At 47.4% G+C, this 18,679-nt stretch overlaps 1 protein-coding gene across 4 annotated transcripts in view; it reads left to right on the top strand.

Annotated features, from left to right (window-relative positions):
- Positions 1-18,679, top strand: part of Tbc1d30 (TBC1 domain family member 30) — an 89,155-nt gene that overhangs the window by 22,974 nt on the left and 47,502 nt on the right. Inside the window, exon 1 of one of the 4 annotated variants that reach the window (XM_076554177.1) lies at positions 15,965-16,382. The exons of 2 other annotated variants lie outside the window; for them this stretch is intronic. In XM_076554177.1, coding sequence (XP_076410292.1) covers positions 16,217-16,382 — 166 coding nt within the window. In that variant the 5' untranslated portion in view covers positions 15,965-16,216. Of the gene's footprint in view, positions 1-15,964; positions 16,383-18,679 lie in introns of those variants that run through there. One more of the 4 variants, XM_006973345.3, reaches the window with a different exon arrangement.

Below are 18,679 nucleotides of genomic sequence, written 5' to 3' on the forward strand. Positions count from 1 at the left end.
CCATGAGACTTGACAAGGTGAAGGAGGTCCTTCTCGGCACGTTGGTGGCAATCTCAGCTTTTTCTGTCCCCGGATTCTCCCATAACGGGCCCAAAGGACTTAACTTGAAGCTTCCATAAGTGGGAAAAGTTTGGGGTCTTCAAGGGTTGGGTGGTGATTCTCAGCGGATCACCAGGGAGCTGTTTCTTGTTCAGTGCCCACAGCAGGAGCCACAGCAGGGCAGCTCCCCTACAGAAACGCAGAGACTTGCATGTAGCTACAAGTCTGCGCAAACCCCTACAAAGAAGACTTGCGGCTTCTGCTCTTGGAAGGTGTAACAACCATCATTCCTTTTAAGGGAGAAGCTAAATCTGTGAACAGCATTTGGGCTTTGAGACTGGACAATTAGGAGTCTTAGACTGTGCGTGCGTGCGTGTGTGTGTGTGTGTGTGTGTGTGTGTGTGTAGATAAGGGCTCTCTATGTAGCCTAGACTGGCCCTGAACGTAATGTCCCCCTGCCTCTGTAGCCCGAGTGCCGTGATTACGTTGTGCCCATGGGGGCCTGCGCTGTTTTATGAGACTAGGGTTTGTTGTGTAGTCCATTCTGGCCCAGAACTCGGGCTCAGCTGAGCCTCCTGCTCCAGCCTGTGGAGTAGCTGCATCTGTAGGTGGGTTCCGTTGTGCCCAGCTCTCTCTCGGGAGCCTGTATTTGTTTTTTTTTGTTTATTTTAGTTCACTCTGCTTGCATCATTTACATGTTCATAAAGCCGTGACTGGTGACTCTTCTGGGCATCTCATTGCAAAAATTCTTTCTGCCTCCATTGTTGTCTCTGGGTGGGTTAATCCTGCATCAGAAAACAGAGTTCCTCTGGAAATGGCTGTTTCAGTCTGTTATATTCCTGAGCACACACACACACACACACACACACACACACACACACACACACACAACACACACACACACACACACACACACACACACACACGCACACACACAAATACATAGTGACACAGACCTGTAATCTCACCACTTGTGAGCCTCAGGCAGAAGGATTGGGCACAAGTTCAAAGCCAGCCTGAGCAATATAGCTAGACCTGTCTTAGAAAATCTAGCTGCAATTTATTTCTGTAGAAGAGAAATGACCGGATGAGTCGAAGTTGTCCACGTTGTGCTCATCACCAACCACACCCTTGTGAGGGCCAGTGAAATGGAGCACCACTGTGTGGGCGGGCGTTCAGTGTACTCAGTGTCAGTGTCCAGTCCATAGCCACGCCCTCCCTGCAGGTGGTCGGGGCCAGGATTTCTTAAGATTCTTAAATTTAGTAACCAACCCTTGTGCTTCAGTTTGAACCTGTGCTATCCTGGAAACTGTATCTGGAGTGTGTATCAATGTCCCGTGGATAGTTGATTTTAGAGGGATCAAATGACCCAAGCTTTCCCACATTCAACATGAGGTTCTTCCCTCCTTTGAGTACCTACCACTCTCCCTCTGCTCCCATGTCCTCAAGGCCTTAGAGAATGAATATTGTCCTTCTGAACTAGAGTCGACCCATAGCAGTCCAACCCCTCACTTCCAGGCAGTGCTAGTGTGTGTGTGTGGGTGTGGGTGTGTTTGTGGGATTTGTTGTTGTTGTTGTTGTTACTATTGTAGTGTTCTGAGTTGAGCCATCCTGCTTTCCCCAGGGGTTTTTCTGTCCCCACATCTCTCACTTCACTCCACGCCTGCCCCTCCTCCTCATCTCTGGTGTCCCCAACATGAAGCTGGAAGGAAGGACACTTTATTGAAGATAAAGAAGGGAAATTGTAGCATGGAAGAAAACAAGAATGGTTATTGGATTGAGTCTTAGACAACGCTGCTCTCCATTGTTCTTTGAAGAGGAATTCTCTAATAACCTTCTCCCTTAGGTCTTCACCATCTGTCCAATAGCTCAGCCATCCTTATTTTTAGGAATTCAGAAACAGGGCTTGAGCTGTGGTTCAGTGGTAGAATGCTCTTCTAGCACACTCAAGTTCCTGGGTTAAATTCCTAGGGCTGCAGGGCCCCCACCTCCCCAAAAGAAATTGAACCCGACACATTGCAAGTCAGTGGCTTCCTATCCTTGGAGGCAAGCCTACAAACACGGTCTAACCTAGTTTTTCTCCCATGAGGAGTCAGCTGTAGACTTGGCTGTCTGTAACCCCTGTCTGTGTGGTTGCAGTGTACCCGGATGAGTTCAAACAGGGTGGTGAAGGCAGACTCTTCTAGTCTCATTTCTGCTGCCATGGTAACACACCCCAACACAATTCAACTTGGGGAGAAAGGGTTATTTTAGTGTGCAATTCCAGGTTACACACCGTCATCACAGGGAGGTCAAGGCGGCAGGAAGTTTAAAAACGGTCTCATCACATCCATAGTCAGGAATAGAAAGAAAGGAAATGTGTGCGTGCTCAGCGGCTTGCTGGCGCCCAGCTCTGTTTCTCCACTCTGGTACGCTGCCTCTGCCTAGGGAATGGTGCCACTCACAGTGGGCGGGGGCAGTCCACACCCGTTAACTTAATGACGACAACTCCTCATAGGTCACCCCAACGTGGGTAGTCCCTCATTGAGACTCACCTGGGTTGTGTCAATTTGACAATTGAAGCTAACCGCCACACTTTCCAAACACTTCTCTTTAAAGTTCATTTTCAGTCAAGCTGGACACCAGATACTGTAATGCAAACATTGGACAGACAGCGTGTGTTGACTCTATCAAAGCTTTGACGTGATGAGCGGTTCATAGGTTTTTCTTCCTCTAGTGAGTGTCGTGTGATGTGAGAATTTTTAAGCACTTAAAAAGCCAGGGCCATTTGGGTTGAATCATTTCAGAAGTTTTCTCAGTTCTGCACACAGTGATTGCAACAGCTGCTTCTTCCTGAAGACAGAACACAACATTAGCACAGAGATGATTGCAAACTGATGATACCTTGGGTCTGTCTCATTGGACGTCTTCTCTCTGTGGAGAGGGTCCTTAGTTTACTGCTGCCTCAGGTAACTACCCGGCATCCTGTTTCCTTTTTCACAAGGGACCAGTTAATTTGAGAAAGAAATCGTTTCGGAAGTGTCTTGGGAAACTTGAAGGTTGACCGACCGGATTTCTCCTGGATAACTCACAGGGTGGGTTGTGGCAGAGAGGAATGTTCTGGATGTCACCAAAGCCCACCTCTCATGTTCCTACTGACCCCTGTGGGGCCCTGTCATGGTGCCACATGCGCGTCAACCAGCTCTGTTGCCCTCACCCGTGAGCTTGCTCATTTCCTTTGCTATTCTGGAGTTTTCGACTAACCGGCACAGCTAGACTGACTGTTGAAGTTGCTTCTTGGTTAGTTGTATTAGTATTAGTTAGTAAATAATGTAACAGTTGTAACTGTATCAGTTAGTAAATAATATAAGAAGAATATGCAGAAATGATGGCTATCACATTCAGTTGGGAACAATCAGGTGGCTGAGAGCAAGTCTGTTTTAGAACTCCCAGAATGCTTTGATCTTGTTCAGGTAAAGTTATCTGGTTCATTTTATTATCATAGTTGTTAGAGTGTGGCATTAGAGTTAAACCAGGTTCTTATCCCAACTAACTAGTTGTGTGACATTATTTAATCTCTTTGTTTGTATTTTTCTTATTTCTCTCCGTGGTTTTAGACTATGAGTTTTAAGGGAAGATGTGAACAATGTCTGTTCGTCACAGACGGGGTACCCCCAAAACCAAGGATGAGTCCACCTAAGTTCAGCTTGCTGAACCAAAGAGTTATTGGGGTTACTTAAGCTTAGACGAGGGATTCTTTATAGAACACAAAGGCACTGCATTGCCAGAGAACCCACGCTAGTATGGGTGATGGCCCTGAAAGCTGCATCCCTGAAGATTCCTGGACAACGTGTGGGCTGTTACACCACTGAGGAGCCGCCACCCCAGCCCTTGATTACCAATTATACCCATGGCGAGGGGAGGGGTCTCAGAGCCACCCAACATTCTTCTCCTAGAGTGAAAAAAAAATGAGTTAAAGGAAAAAAAACCAATGATTTGCAATGATCACAATACTCAGAATCAGCTACTTATATCCGTTGACTATGTTACCTTTTAGTCATTTTTCTGTGTTCCCAGTAGAAGATACCCTACTGATATAGGCAATTTTTTATTGGGATGTCTGTGTTGTTGAGTTAAATAGACAATTAAAGCTTGCACGTTGGTGTTTGATCCGAAGTCAGGAGTTGACCGCTGGCTGTTAATATAGTTATCTCCTTCTGACCTTCCCATCCTTGCTCCTGCGTGTGTGTGACTCTATTAGGAGGAATATAATCCTGGAAAGCTGAGAAACTTAGAAAAATGCTTTTTTTTTTTTTTAGATTTATTTATTTTCATTTTATGTGTATAGGTGTATTGCCTGCATGTATGTAGTGCCCATGGATGCCAGAAGAGGGCACTGGATCCCATTGGATCTAGAGTTACAGACAGTTGTCAGCCACAATGCGGGTGCTGGGAATTGAACCTGGGTCTTCTGGAAGAGCGGCCAGTGCTGAACCATCCCTCTAGACCCCAAGTTCCCTCTTTTTTGAACAAACTATTTACCTTTTTAAGGATATATTTGCAACTCCCAATTTGAGGAGCTGTATTTAGCACATGCAGGCATATGGAAGACACTAAAAAAAGCTTATTTATACTGTAAAGAATGAAAAAAGAAATCCAGAGACCAGCAGACTTCCTAGTAAATGTTAGGCTGTGTTTGAGAAATGTTGAAAAAAGATCAAGATGAACGATGTGACCAATTTGTCAGTAGAAATTAATGCTTTTTTAAAAAAATTACTTTCCTGACATTTCAGACAAGATTGGGTCGTAAGGAAATTAAAAAGTATAGGCACTCAAGTGACCTGGTGGAAGTAATCTGTGACAGTGTTACTAAATAAGATAAACACGCCAGTGTGGTGGTGGTGGCGCACACCTTTAATCCCAGCACTCGGGAAGCAGAGGCAGGCGGATTCCTGTGAGTCCGAGGCCAGCCTGGTCTATAGAGTGAGATCCAGGACAGCCAGAGCTGCAAGGTAAGACTCTGTCTCAAAACAAAAAAACACAACAACAACAACAACATAAAACAACCAACCAAACAAAAAACAAGTCTTCAAAAGTAACCTGTGCCTTTATGCACTCCTACCCCTGAGAGAACAAGTGATATTTCTATTGAGAGCGCACTGTGGGGCCGCCATGTGGTTGATGTTCTGTCTGTAGTGCTTGCTCCCAGAACACCATCTAAGGAGTTGGCACTTGTCTCACGTTCTAGGTAAAGGGACCAAGATGTTACCCAAATTACTGCTGCTACTGAGTAATGGAGCCAGGTTTCTAGCCCCAGTGGCTGGTTGTAGACTGTGAGTTTTAGCTACTATCCCATGCTGACGCCCTACACGCACAGGGTGAGCAGGGTGAGCGTGTGAGAGTTGAGTACCACACACTTTGTCCGGAGACTAAGAATAGCCCAGGGATCTTTTTTTTTTTTTTTTCCCATTGCACAAATGTTAGTCAAAATAACTGTTCATAAACACATCTGCTTATTCCTCTTGTAATTGAATTAAAAAAGTCAGTGTCTAGTGAGTGGGAAGGCAGGGTTCTCTCTTCTGGACACGATGGCTTTCTGGTTTCATGTATTTTTAACGCGCGTGTACCGGGTAGCAAATGTGTAGAGCCCCGTGATAGCTGTGGGCATGGGCGGAGAGAGAAGAAACAGTGAATAAAATTAGTCTCTGCGTTCAAAGAAGCTTATGATTTATTGAGGGGATCAAAGCCTCCATATGAATAATACAAGCACACAGATGAACTACACAATGCGTGTGTGTGTGTGTGTGTGTGTGTGTGTGTGTGTGTGTGTGTGTGTTTAGGCAGGACCCCTCTCTGATACGCTTTGTGTGCTCTAGGGATAGCTAAAAAGACACTAGAAGTTGGGCATAATGACATATGTCTTTAACCAACACTCGGGAGGCAGAGGCAGGTGGATCTCTCTGAGTTTGAGGCCAGCCTGGTCTACAGAGTGAGCTCCAGGACAGCCAGAGCTACACAGTAAAAAGGCATGAAGAGAATGACTATGTTTTAGTTTCTACGTTAGAAAGCTATTTCACATTTTCTCAAAGCACACAGATTTATCATCGCTAATCCAGAAGTCCGAAATTAAAAAAATTCAAGTGCCAATATGATAATAATACAAGTAGAATTAACATAGAAAAAAATCAACGTGATGCCCTGATATTATGAATTAAATATAAAAAAAAATACAAGTAGAAAACTCTGTACCATAAACTTTATGTACAAACCTTTTGTTTTTTGAGACAGGGTCTTACTAGGTAACCTAACTCAAATTCTCAATTCTCCTCTCTCAGACCCTCAATGCCAGGATTGTAGGTGTGGATCACTAGACCAGCCTCAAGATGGTTTAAAAACACTGCATGATGTTCCATTTCCAGCCATACGCGTAAAGTGGGAGCCAAGGGCAGGCCCTGGCCCTGTGATTTCTCACTATGTTATCTTCGAATAAGTCTGAACCAAAAATCCCAAGTTTGAAACACAAATTTGACCAAATTTGTGGTCACAGCCATTTTGGATACGGGGCACTGAAATGGTCACTAAGCATCAGGTGTCAGAAAGGCTTAAAATGATCAGAGGCAGTCTTTTCTTTTTCAGAAGACCTAACGTGCTTCCTCCCCAGGAGCTGGTGTGTATATGACTGCTGTTGGCGTTACGCCAGATTGACGTCCTGCCAAGTGATGCTCTGTTGCAAGCAGGGACCAAAGACGTGGTAATTAAAGGTGCCGCTGGTGCTATATTAAGTTCACAAGTAGACTATGTCAGCCTGCCTTGCTGCTAGCCGAGAGAGGAAAAAAAAATGCAGAAAGCGCATCTCTTGTGCGGTCTGCTTCCTCAGGAGTTCCTCTCTATTGCCAAAGCTCGTGTGGACCTTGGCACTCAGGAACATAAATGTGGCCGTTTGCTAGGATACACCTGTGGCTTATGCCACCCCAGGCTTCTTTTATATCTGTGTGTGTGTGTGTGTGTGTGTGTGTGTGTGTGCCAGGGGTTGCCCTACATGGGAGACTAGATTATCAGCTTGGCACAATGTCACTTGTACCGCCTTGGACTCCCGACACAAACATGTTCCACCCACATTCTCCCTCAGGTCACGCACATTAACATGCCCTTCATATTTCATTTTGGAAATTAGTTGTTAGTGTTCAAAGATAGGGTTTCTCTAGGTAGCTCTGGCTGTCCTGCCACTTTGCTGTGTAGGCCAGGCTGAACTCAAACTCAAGAGATCTGCCCGTCTTTGCCTCCTGACTGCGGAGATGAAATGTTTGGGAATTTCATATAATGTGTTTTGATCAATTAAACCCATTCCCTATTCCCATTCTTCCAATTCTTCCCCTGTACGCCCACCACCTTTCTTTCCCAGCTTTATCCAGTCTCTGTCTCTGTCTCTGTCTCTGTCTCTGTCTCTGTCTCTGTCTCTGTCTCTCTCTCTGTACACACACCCCCCCCTGCTGAGTCCACACAATCCAGCCTGTTATCTGCATGGGTATAGGATCATCTACTGGAACACAGAGCACATAGATAGCCTGTTGGAGGTCCCATCCCTGAAGAAGACTGACTCCCCTCCCCTGAAGCCACCAATGGTCAGTAGTTCCTCAGGTAGGGGTGGGACTTCATGAGCCTCCCTCCACCCCCACGGGTGCTGGGATATTTGGCCGGCTTGATCTCGTGCATGCAGCTACAGCCACTGAGAATTCCTGGGTGCAACAGCCCTCCAGAAAGTACTAGTTTGCTACAGATGTACCCTTCATCTAGGATGATTGTTGAGCCGTGTGTGTGTGTGTGTGTGTGTGTGTGTGTGTGTGTGTGTGTGAGAGAGAGAGAGAGAGAGAGAGAGAGAGAGAGAGAGAGAGAGAGAGAGAGTGTCAGATGTCCCATTTAGAGCTGAGCACTCCAGTCTCATATTCTCTGCACATTGACAAGTTGCAGGTCTTGTCTGCATTAATGGCCGTGTACTGTGTACAGAAGCTTCCCTGGTGAGGGTCGAGAGACGCACTGATTTATGGGTATAAAGACAAAAACGTAGAGGGCGGTTTATTACGGTGACCATCTAGCAGAATGGTGGTAGGTGCTCTCCTATGGCCTGTGACCTAGCCAGCCATGTGTTTTGGGCCTCATTGATGGTACCCGCCATGGTCTTGTGGAGCGGGCTTCAAATCTGGTCATTCATGGTCACTCTTGCACCAGCCGGCAGCTCTTGCCAGGATAGTCATTCCGTGGTTTGCAGAGGGGTCAAGTGTACCTTCTGGTATACGAAGAAACGTGAACTCTGCACTATGAATTAAATGATAATAGTCGATCTATTTTTAATTTCAAACATCTGATTTATAAATAAAAGGAATTTTTTTTTTTTTTTTGGTTTTTCGAGACAGGGTTTCTCTGTGTAGCTTTGCGCCTTTCCTGGGACTCACTTGGTAGTCCAGGCTGGCCTCGAACTCACAGAGATCCGCCTGGCTCTGCCTCCCGAGTGCTGGGATTAAAGGCGTGCGCCACCACCGCCTGGCGGAATTTTTTTTTTTTTTTTTTTTTTTTTTAAAATACTTCTTCCAGAATTTTTGAGGAAGTTTAGGTAGGATTTATGCTTGGGAGTGTTTTTTATTTTTATTTTTATTTTTTATTGAAGAGAATGTTTCTGAGAAGCATAAATAGCCGTAGGGAGAGGTGGTAGAATGGGGCTGAGGGATTTGTTCTTGGATCCTCAAAGCTCCTTTGTTCTGCCCGTGATGGTGCCTTTTCTCTGCATTTAACTGAACACAAAAGCCACACCCCATTGTCTTAAAGGACGCCTGTGTTTAACTAGAGAAACTGTTTTTGTGACTAAGACGAGAAAAATCACATGAAAGGAAAGTAAAATGTTCCGTGTGCGTCATGTGATGTGTCAGGAAATTGTAGTTTTTTTCTTTCCCCTCAGTTCCTCCCTGTCATTCTGCCCCCGTGCCTCTTTGATGGAAGAGCATGGTTCTGATGTTAGTCACTGTGAGTTCGCCGTAGGAGGGCTCAGTCCTGGGTGATGAGTTGAAGGAACTACTTATGAAGACGACTTTTCAGTAGGCTTGAGGAGACTGTTAGCTCTCCAGGGAAGTGGCGACCGGTATTCTGTTCGCCAGCTCTCCACCACAGTAACAAAACACTTGAGAAAGTTAATACGTAAAGAGAAAGGTTTCTTCTGCTCACCGTCTCGGAGGCTCCAGTCCAGGGTCCAGTTGGCGCTGTGCTTTGAACTTGTGGTGAGTCGGGAGTGCCGGTGGAGCAGATCTCCTCACCTCATCCCAAGCTACAAGGCAGAGGAGAAGAGAAAGGATCAGAGTCCCACATCTCCCTTCCTTTTCAAGGGCATGTCCCAATGACCTAAGGGATGGCCATTCAGAAAGACCCTAGCTCCTAAAGGCTGACTGCCCCTCACTAGTGCCGATGACCAAGCCTGGGCACTCAAGATCCAGGCTATAGCAGACATTAGGAGACTTGTGGAAACATTGCTTTTTATCATTCAGGAGTTTGCAGATTATCAATAATTGAAAGGAGAAGAGGAAAGGAAGAAGCAGGATTTTTTTTATGCTGGCAGTTCAGTTCCCCTTTGCTCTCAGCAAGCTTGAGTGCAATATATGTGTACTCATTGGCTGCCCAAGATGAGATGCCTCAGATACGATGACCTGTGATATCCCCATGCCTGGTAGAGACTTGACTGTTCGTAAGCCAGGGAAGATATGTTAACCTGTGAGATCCCCGTGCCCCGCAGAGACTTGGCTGTTTGTAAGCCGCTGCCAGGGAAGATATGATGACCTGTGAGATCCTCGTGCCCCGAAGAGACTTGGCTGTTTGTAAGCCGCTGCCAGGGAAGATATGATGACCTGTGAGATCCTCGTGCCCCGAAGAGACTTGGCTGTTCGTAAGCCGCTGCCAGGGAACCCATGCAGCCAGCCGTGGGTAAAGCGGCAGCCCTGGGGATGATCCAGGCCCAGGGTCCCAGAGCAGCCTGGTTCCCCGTGGTTTTGTTCTCTCCTAGCAGCAGGTTTCCTGGGCCCTTTCTCTTTGGTAATTGCCCGCACCAGTCTGGTTATGTCCCCGAGGATGAACACGTAGGCCCTTTTTATTTTGAGATTTTTGCTGTTAAGCAGAAATAGCAATAGGAAATCAGAAATGTCTCAGCCCTAATTCCTTTTTGGGAGCCCCTTGGGACATGGCTTTTATTCCTGGTGTTGGGCTTGCCTTTCCTTCAGACTTCTTGCCTGTCTCGCCCATTCACGACAAAATTTGTTTTCAGGTAGGCTTGAGAGATTCACCGAGTGCCCTGTGAGCAATGGTCCTTAATTCCCTGGTCAGTCTCAGAGTTTCTAGCTCCGAGATGTTCAGGACATTTCTGCAAAATGTTCCCTTTCCTTAACAATACAAAGAACACTTTCTCATGTGGTGTGAAGGAGCATTTTGGGACAAGGTTTCACTTTATAGCCTGAGATAGCCCAGAACCTGCTACGTAGCCCATGCTGGCCTCAAACTTGGGATCCTTCTGCCTCACCTCCTGTATCAAGTCCGACTCAGCCAGCATACAGTTTCTAGTGTGCGTTCCCCCATGGTCAGCCGAAATCATAACTTTTCCAGTTAGTTGTAAGGTGTGCCTTATTTGCATGGCGGTTCACTGACATTGCTGGTGGGAAACGTCATTTGATGAGGTAGAGACCAATGATGGGTTGGCCCTGCTGCTGATAGCCTCGGGCCAAGGCCACGCTGGCTTGTTTTCTCCCAGTTGCCTTCAAATGACGTCTTTTGCTTTTGGAAAACAATATCCCAGACATGAAATAAGAAGCTGTGAGTCACATAATAAATATAATACCAGGCTTGTGCCGTGGCTACTTTTAGAGTATTATGTTTTAGCACTAACTTAATTATCTGCTTGCTACAAAAGTTGGCAGTCATGGCTTTCTTCCCCAATGTAAACAAAATAATATTGTTTTATTCCCTTGCTTTTTATTGCTATAGTAGTAAACACACACACACACAAATGATATTAATTTTTATGCAAGTTTAGAACTGAAAGATTTCAAAGAAGCCCTCCCCCCTGCTTCCCCCCCCCATCCCCTTTTCCCTTGTAATCTGTAAGAAATGAAATGGAATGTTCATTTGGGAAGTAAACTCCTCCACCATGAGGAAGAAAAGTATTGTGAAGAATTTCAGAGAGAAGTCTTTTGTCAGCCCTCACCTGCCCCATACCCCATCCAGGTCAAGGTTCATCTCTGCCAGCCCAGAATCTTGGCCTGCGGCTTGCTAAGCTGAACTCGGGGGTGGCAGCCACCGCGTGCCATGTCCTGTACATTCCCTTCCAGGCAGCAGCCCTTTCTGGAGCCAAATGCTAATCAGAGGTTTGCCTGATGAGCGTGACATCTGAGCTAAAGGGTGCGGGGTGCTCTGAGTGGCATGTGTCATACAGCCTCGGGTTCTGGGTGTCCTTCCCACATGACAGGCTCCTCCCCTTGGCCCGTGAGGCTGCCTCTCCCACTGGCCCAGGGAGGTACGGTGTGAATAGCATCCTTTGTTAAAGGAAAACACAAAGCCGGCGAAGGCTTGAGCTGCAGAGAGTTCTGGAAGGCAAGAACGCACTCACTGCACACTTGTCCTGGAGTTTTCTGCTCCTGCCAGGTTCACCGTCTCCAGCCTCGGGAGCACATTAACCCTCTAAGACACTGGCCAGCTACGCACAAAACATCAGCCCTTCCTATAATCCTTAGCATCACCGAGAGAGGCGGATGGCTAAGGAAAACTGAAGGATAATGAATACGTGCCATATAAGCGCATGTGAAGGGCTTGTTGAAGATGGCCGGGAAATCTGAGGCCAATCTGGAGGGCACCCTGATTTCATTTTATAAAATGACACTTGCCGAGAGTCCTCGATCAGACAGTGAAAACACACGGCTCATCCAGCACACGGCCGCCTGGTTTGCATTAGCAGCTAACCTCATGTTAACAGAGTTTTCTAAACTTCATTCTTAGAGTTACACCATTTCAGACCGTCCCCTCAAATCCGGGGGTGTTTCACAAAGCCCCCGTTGCATGGACAAGAGAAGTGTGCCGGAGTCACGGGGGATGACTCCTTTTCCTGGCTTGGTCATGAAGGGTCCAGGAATATAGAAATATAAAATTATAAGCTTTAGAGATGGAAACAGACAGTCATCGGCTCTAATGGTTAACTTTTAACAATGGCTTTCTACTGTACAGCCAGCTCCTCCGTCAACAGCCGGGGGTCAACTTTTAACCCCCTTGCCCCTTATAGCCAACAACTGCCTGGACCCAAGTTAACTTTTAATAGTTGTTTCTAATGACTCCCAGCATGCACCTCATACCTGATGGTCCTACATGACTCCTAGCATACACCCCATGCCTACACTATACAAGGGGGCCAGTGTCTACCTCCATTACCACAGCTCCAGAATTTCAACATTGGCTGTGGTCTCAGCTAGCTGATAAGCGTTTGTACCCTGCGGTGTTTTATTATTATTATTATTATTTTAATTTTTAATTTTGTTGTTTTTCTGGAATAAAGTTGGCTTCTGGTTTAATAGACTTTGGTGGTCTGTCCCCCATTATTGCGAGACCCCGGACCCGACAGTCAGAATAGCATGATTAAAGCATGTAAAAGATGTCTAGTGTTTCTTCAGTCAATGCAGAGATAGCTTTTGATCCTGGGGTGGTTTCATGTTCGTCAGCCGAGGAGCCTGATGAAGTGGCTTTTTTGCCTTTGTGAAGTGACCCCTTTCACCCCGAGTGCATGAAGATGCTACAGGGTCACATGAAGACGCTGCAGGGTCGCATGGGCTTTTTTTTTCTGGTTCTGTCATTTTTCCCGGAAGCCTCTGCTTCTTTCAGTGGAGAATGGGTTCTAGTCACCATACCCTGGGTGCTGCGATGTTTAGTTCTGCTTAGGGATTTGCCCTTCGGTTGAGATTCAGCAGGCAAGCCGATATTTGAGGACAGAGGTTAGTTCATACTAGCATTTCCAATTTAAGTACATGTAAGTTGAGTGTGGTATCACATACCTCTAACCCCACCCAGCACTCAGGAGGCTGAAGCAGGAGGATGGCAAGTTTGAGGCTAGCCTGGGCTACATTGGGGAATCCTGTCTCAAAAAAAAGTTATATAGTATTTTAAGGAAAATCAATTTCTTTGATTATGTAATTATATATAATATTGGCTCCCTTTGACAGTAATTATTTGCCTTCTCCTATAGCATGAGTTAAAACACCAATATTGTTAACTACTGAGTAAATTAAGATTTTTCAGTTCTATTTTTCCTTGCAGTATATATCCCTGCTTTAAGTACAATAATTTTTCTTATGTTTTTGCGCTGTAAATGGCCTATTCAGTTAGGTTCACTTATGTTAATTCGTTTCTATAGTTTCATTTAAGAACTTAAGTTTATTAGCATTTAATAAGCATTATTTCAAAGTCAAGCCTGTTTAAGCAAATCTGGAGAAATCTCAGTGTTCCATTCTTGCATCTACTGTATTGTGGGCATGTATGTGAGTATGTACATGTGTGTAAGTGTACATGTATGTGTAGGTGTATGTGGAGGCCAGAAGACAGTTTCTGGAGCTGTTCTTCATCAGACCTCATCATCTTGTTTTTTGAGACAGGGTCCTTCACTGATCTCCTCTCTCATAGTTTTAAAAATTTACTCCCCCACCCAGAACATGACCAAATTAAAAAAAAAAACTCTATGCTTTCCCATCCCCCTGCTTTTGAAAGGGAAGTATCCCATTGTACTTTAAGAAGGGCTTTTCCTTTGTAGTAGCAATGGTGGTTAGTGCTCGTTCAGAAGTACTGAAGGAGCAGATAGATGATGAAACAGTCTTTAGTTTCTTGAAGCAGAGTAGCAGTTTATTGAAAGAGATTTTAATATAGATTTTAAACAGGAAGATTAGGCAGAGGAGAGATGTTCAGGACTAAATAATGCACGACCTACCCAAGAGTATGGTATGTGGGCTTTTCAAAGGAGAGTAAAAGTTTGTAAATGATAAGCTTCACATAGATTTTAATTATGTGGGTTAAGGGTGGGGGATGCCTAGGAAAAGAATGAGACATACTCAAGTGTGGAATGGGCTTCCCAAGGGAGCGTTGCAATTAAGTGTCTTAGCACTAGCCATACATTCTATTTTGGTAACTCTCAAGTTATATCTCAAAGGGTTGCTAAGGAACGGTCTTCTCTCGGTCTTTTATTTTTAGATAGGGTCTCACTATGTAGCCCTGGATGGCCTGGAACTTGCTATGAAGAAATCATGGTGGAAATAGTTGTGGACCATTGTCTTGTTCCTGAGGAAAACATTAAGATGGAAAATGTACTAGATCTCTAGAGTTCAGATCTTAAGACAAACACTGCGTCTTAAGTAGGCAAGTGTTGACTTGGTTCCACATGGAAATGAAAAACCGCACGGCATTGGCAAAGCAGCCGTTGAACCAGATCAGTAACTTGCAGGAGCTGCCGAAAGCCTTTGAAATTTCCATAGGAAGAAAAGATGAGGTGATTTCCAGCTTGTCTCATCGGCAAAGGAAAGGAGAGAATAGAGTTGATAGAAATATCCTTCTGCTGGCAGGGTGCATATGAAGGCTAGCTGGTTGACCAGTACTCCCAGAAAACTTTGCTGAGGTTGTCCGGGAGGGCATTCTGTGGTCCTAAGGAAAGAGGTGGTAGAGCGGGCATGTCAACGGAGACCTGAAGAAGTCAGTCTGGACTGCTAGTGTTGATGAAGGCAAACTTGCTGTTATCTAGAGCGTTGGAAGATTTTGAAGCCGAGAACCAAAGAATGCAACAACAACAACAACAACAACAACAAGCACTTTGAAGAGGTCATAAAGACAGATTGGGGGGGTCCTTTATACCCCCATACCTGGCTATTGTATGATTTTATATTTGCATGTATTATAGGCAGAGGGAAAAAAATCAGTCAAGCCAGGTCTGGGGGTATAGTACTGTAATACCAGCTGCTCAAGAGGCTGAATCAGGAGGATCACAAGTTCAAGGCCAGTCAGGGCAACTTCGTGAGACCCTGATGGAAAGCAGTATAGGGCTGGGTGAGGGCAGCTGCATACCTAGCAGTGCCACGTTCAGGTTGGCACCGCTGGCATCCTGGGTTTTCTGCTTCCCCAGGATTGCTACCTCCAACGGCAGCTCATGGTGGACTGCCCACATCGGTAGTCTCAGGCCGGATGGAACTTGTCAGGATGTGGCCATCATCCTTCATCCATCAGGGTGAACCCCCCACCTTCAATGTCACCATCCTGGTGACGGCCAAGATGCCAATCCTGCTGTACTTATTCCTTCTCACCAACCCACCTCCCAAAGCCTTGACTCAAAACTACACCCTTCCAAGTTTCTTCGGAGCTTTTCAAGTCTGGCAGATGTTTTCTTAGTAAGAACCTGGCCTCGCCCCGCCCCCGGAAACACTTCTTTTAAAAACTGCTGCTTCAGTGGGAACATTTTCTTAGGGTTCCCTTTTCCCAAGAGGAACTATATTGTTGTTGTTATTAAACATGGTTCTTTGCCCTTCTAAGTGGCTAGGAAAGTCATGAACATAATTTGGGCTGAAGCTTGAGGTCACCATCTGCCAGCTTCTCCGCCCCAGGGTCTGCTCCTCCGAGGACAGCCTTGCGTTCCCTCCCCCTCCACATCCCCCACTTCCCCTGGCTGCTCAGACTAGGTGGGCACTTGGAGGTGTCTGCACCTGCGCGGCCCCTCCAGCCCTTCCTGGCTCCGGAGAGGTGCGACACCCCTGCCTTGTTTCTGGTTTCTGTCCTCCGAGCTGGCTCTGGGCTCCGGGACTCAGGCCGCCCTGCCTGCTCCGGCTGCTGCCGGGATTGGGTGCCGAGGCGCCGCCTCCGTCTCTGCGCGCCCGCGCGCTCGCTCCCGCCCTCCCTCTCCCCTCCCAGCCCGCTCCGGTCTCAGCCGTTTGGGCTCCGCACTGCAGATGCCAGCCGGTCTCCCCGAGCTCCGCTGCTCCCGCCGTGTCCCTCTGATCCTCCGGTCTCCGGAACTCCCGCGGCTGCTGCTGCTGCGCGCTCGCTCGCCGCTCGCCAAGGAGCCTCGCCGTCTTGGAGACTCTGAGCCCTGCGTGCGGAGTCGTTCCGGCGGCGGCGCAGCAGCGAGGACCCGGGAGGCCGACGCCGGCGCCCTCGGATGCGGCAGGACAAGCTGACCGGCTCCCTGCGTCGCGGCGGGCGATGCCTGAAGCGCCAGGGCAGCGGCGGTGGCGGCGGCGTGGGCACCATCCTGAGCAATGTGCTCAAGAAGCGCAGCTGCATCTCACGGACCGCGCCCCGGTTGCTCTGCACCTTGGAGCCGGGTGAGGCGCGGGCTGAGGGCGGGCGCCGGGGTGCAGGTTGGGAGGGATGGGAGCGGACCCCGGCTTGGGTGCGTTCAGCCGCCGCCAGGGCACCGGCCACCCGCCGCCCTGCAGAAGCCACCCCGCGGCGGCCTATGTGCTCGGCCTCCGTGCGTGTGCATGGTGGGGAAGTGAGGGAGGCTGCCCCCTCCAGCCCAGGCTGCGTCACCTATTGTGTTTCTGGCTCCCTGGGAGCCAGACTTCCAAAGAGGTGTGTGGGTTGGCCTTGACCCCCGCAGGTCGGGAGCAAAGGACGGTCGAGTGCATGTTTTCTCGAGAGTCCTGTGGTGTGTTTGTGTCGGGGTAGGAGAGGGCATGGGCTCGTTTCCGTAGGTAAGGTCCAGGAGCCCTCCTGGCCTTGTGAGAACAGGCCCTTCCTACCATCCCCTTGTATTTACACATCCCGGCTTCTCCAGGCTGCGCTTATCTCCGCGCCAGCTCGGTCACCTGGTATCGTTGCTCAGGGTTTTAAGAGCCTGGCCCTGGCACCCGCGCCCGGGCGCTGAGGGTGCTGGCAAGGGTGCCCGCTCGGCGCTCTTCTTTCCCTGGAGTGGCCCCGGCTGCCTCCAGGCAGTTTGTGGTCTCCACAGTACCCTCCTTTCCCACCTCCCCACCCCTTCTGGGACCTGCTGCCACCCAGCCGCTGCAGATGCTGCCCAGGCACTGGGTCCCGAAGGGTGGAATGTCTCGCTGCCTTCCCGAACCTCGTGGTTTCTTTGTTTTTCTCCCCAACCGAAGTGTCTAATTGCAGAGTGTAGTATTTATTCACCGGTCTTCTTTTACCTTTTTTTTTTTCTTCTTCTTCTTCAAATCTCCTTCCCACGTTGAACCGTGTTTTGTATTTCTGAATCCGGAACAGCTGTGATTATCAGATGAAACACAAACCTCCTCTCCTTCTCGTTTCGCTTAGAAGAAAAGAGCGTGAAAATGACCCGATTTAAGCCTTTGCATGCGGGCGGCGAGTGATCAGTTCCACTTAAAACCTGACTCACTTTTGATCGGGAGGAAATAGTTGTGGTTTTGACTGACTAGCCCCAGTGGGGTTTCAGCACGGGAAAGCAATTGGTATCCTCCCAGCAAGTGGCCCCCGAAAGTCAAAGTAGCATGTTTGGCCAGGCACACTGGGGATCCAGTGGTTTTAGGGCAGTGGCAAAGTCACCATGGGGCCGAATTTCCTGGTCTTTTTGTAATAAGGCAGGAGGAATCATAATTATAAGCGCTTGCATTCAGCACCCCAGGCCTGGACAGCATCCTCGCTACAAAGTCCATTTCATTGGTTGGAACTGGAGGCATTCTTGGTAAAAACCATCTCTCAGAGATGGGAATCAGTGGGTAATTAATATTCTCTTGGAGAAGAAAATCATCCATCCAGGTATAACACGGGTTTGATTTTAAAGCTTTGAAATGTCGAGGTATCATCAGCATCATCGGATGCCCTGAATTTTTGACAGGAAGTCTAGGTCTCAATACATGTATTCAGAGCACTTACTTGTACAGGGCTCCGTATCATTGTCTTCAGTGAGAAGAGCAACGTCACCACCATATCTGCTACCATCATGGCCTTGGGCCAACCAGACATGTCTTTCTTGCTCCTTGATTCCATATGTATACATTTTAAAAGGCCACTTTATTATTATTTTTTAAAGCCCTGAAGATGGTTCCTATCCATGCCAACATCTAAGTGTTCCAACCCATGCCAACCTCTAAGTGGTGGAAGTTGAGAGGTTTTTAATATGAGTACTCTACGGTCTACTTCTGAGTGGCAACAACATCATCATTTGATTTTTCTGAGTATTTATCGAGGATGTTTGACATTTCTTGGTCCTTGAACTTGTAAGCAATACATCTTTTTTAAAAATTGGCTGAAGAGGCTGGGGAGATAGCTTAATGGTAAAGCGATATCTATGGAAACATGAAGACCTGCATTTGCACCCTGAGAAACTATGCAAAAACTGCCCAGTGTAAGCCCGTAGCGCCAGCATTGGGGGTTGGGGATGGAGTTTATTGATTAGCCTAGCAGCATGGGTGAGCTCCACAGTGACAGACTCTGAGCCAAAATATAAAGTGGAAAGCAGTTGAGGAAGACGCCCCATGTGCGTGCTTACTTGCACACATAGGTAGACACACTCGTCTGAGTACACGCACGCACAGAGAACTTAAATCTGGACGTGATGCTGGTGCCTGCCTATAATCCCAGTGCTTAGAAGACACAGGAGGTGAAGACAAGACAGGTCTGCACAGTGAGTTCCAGGCCACTA

Source organism: Peromyscus maniculatus, chromosome 18 (assembly GCF_049852395.1).
Source record: "Peromyscus maniculatus bairdii isolate BWxNUB_F1_BW_parent chromosome 18, HU_Pman_BW_mat_3.1, whole genome shotgun sequence".
NCBI classification, from domain to species: Eukaryota; Metazoa; Chordata; class Mammalia; order Rodentia; family Cricetidae; genus Peromyscus; species Peromyscus maniculatus.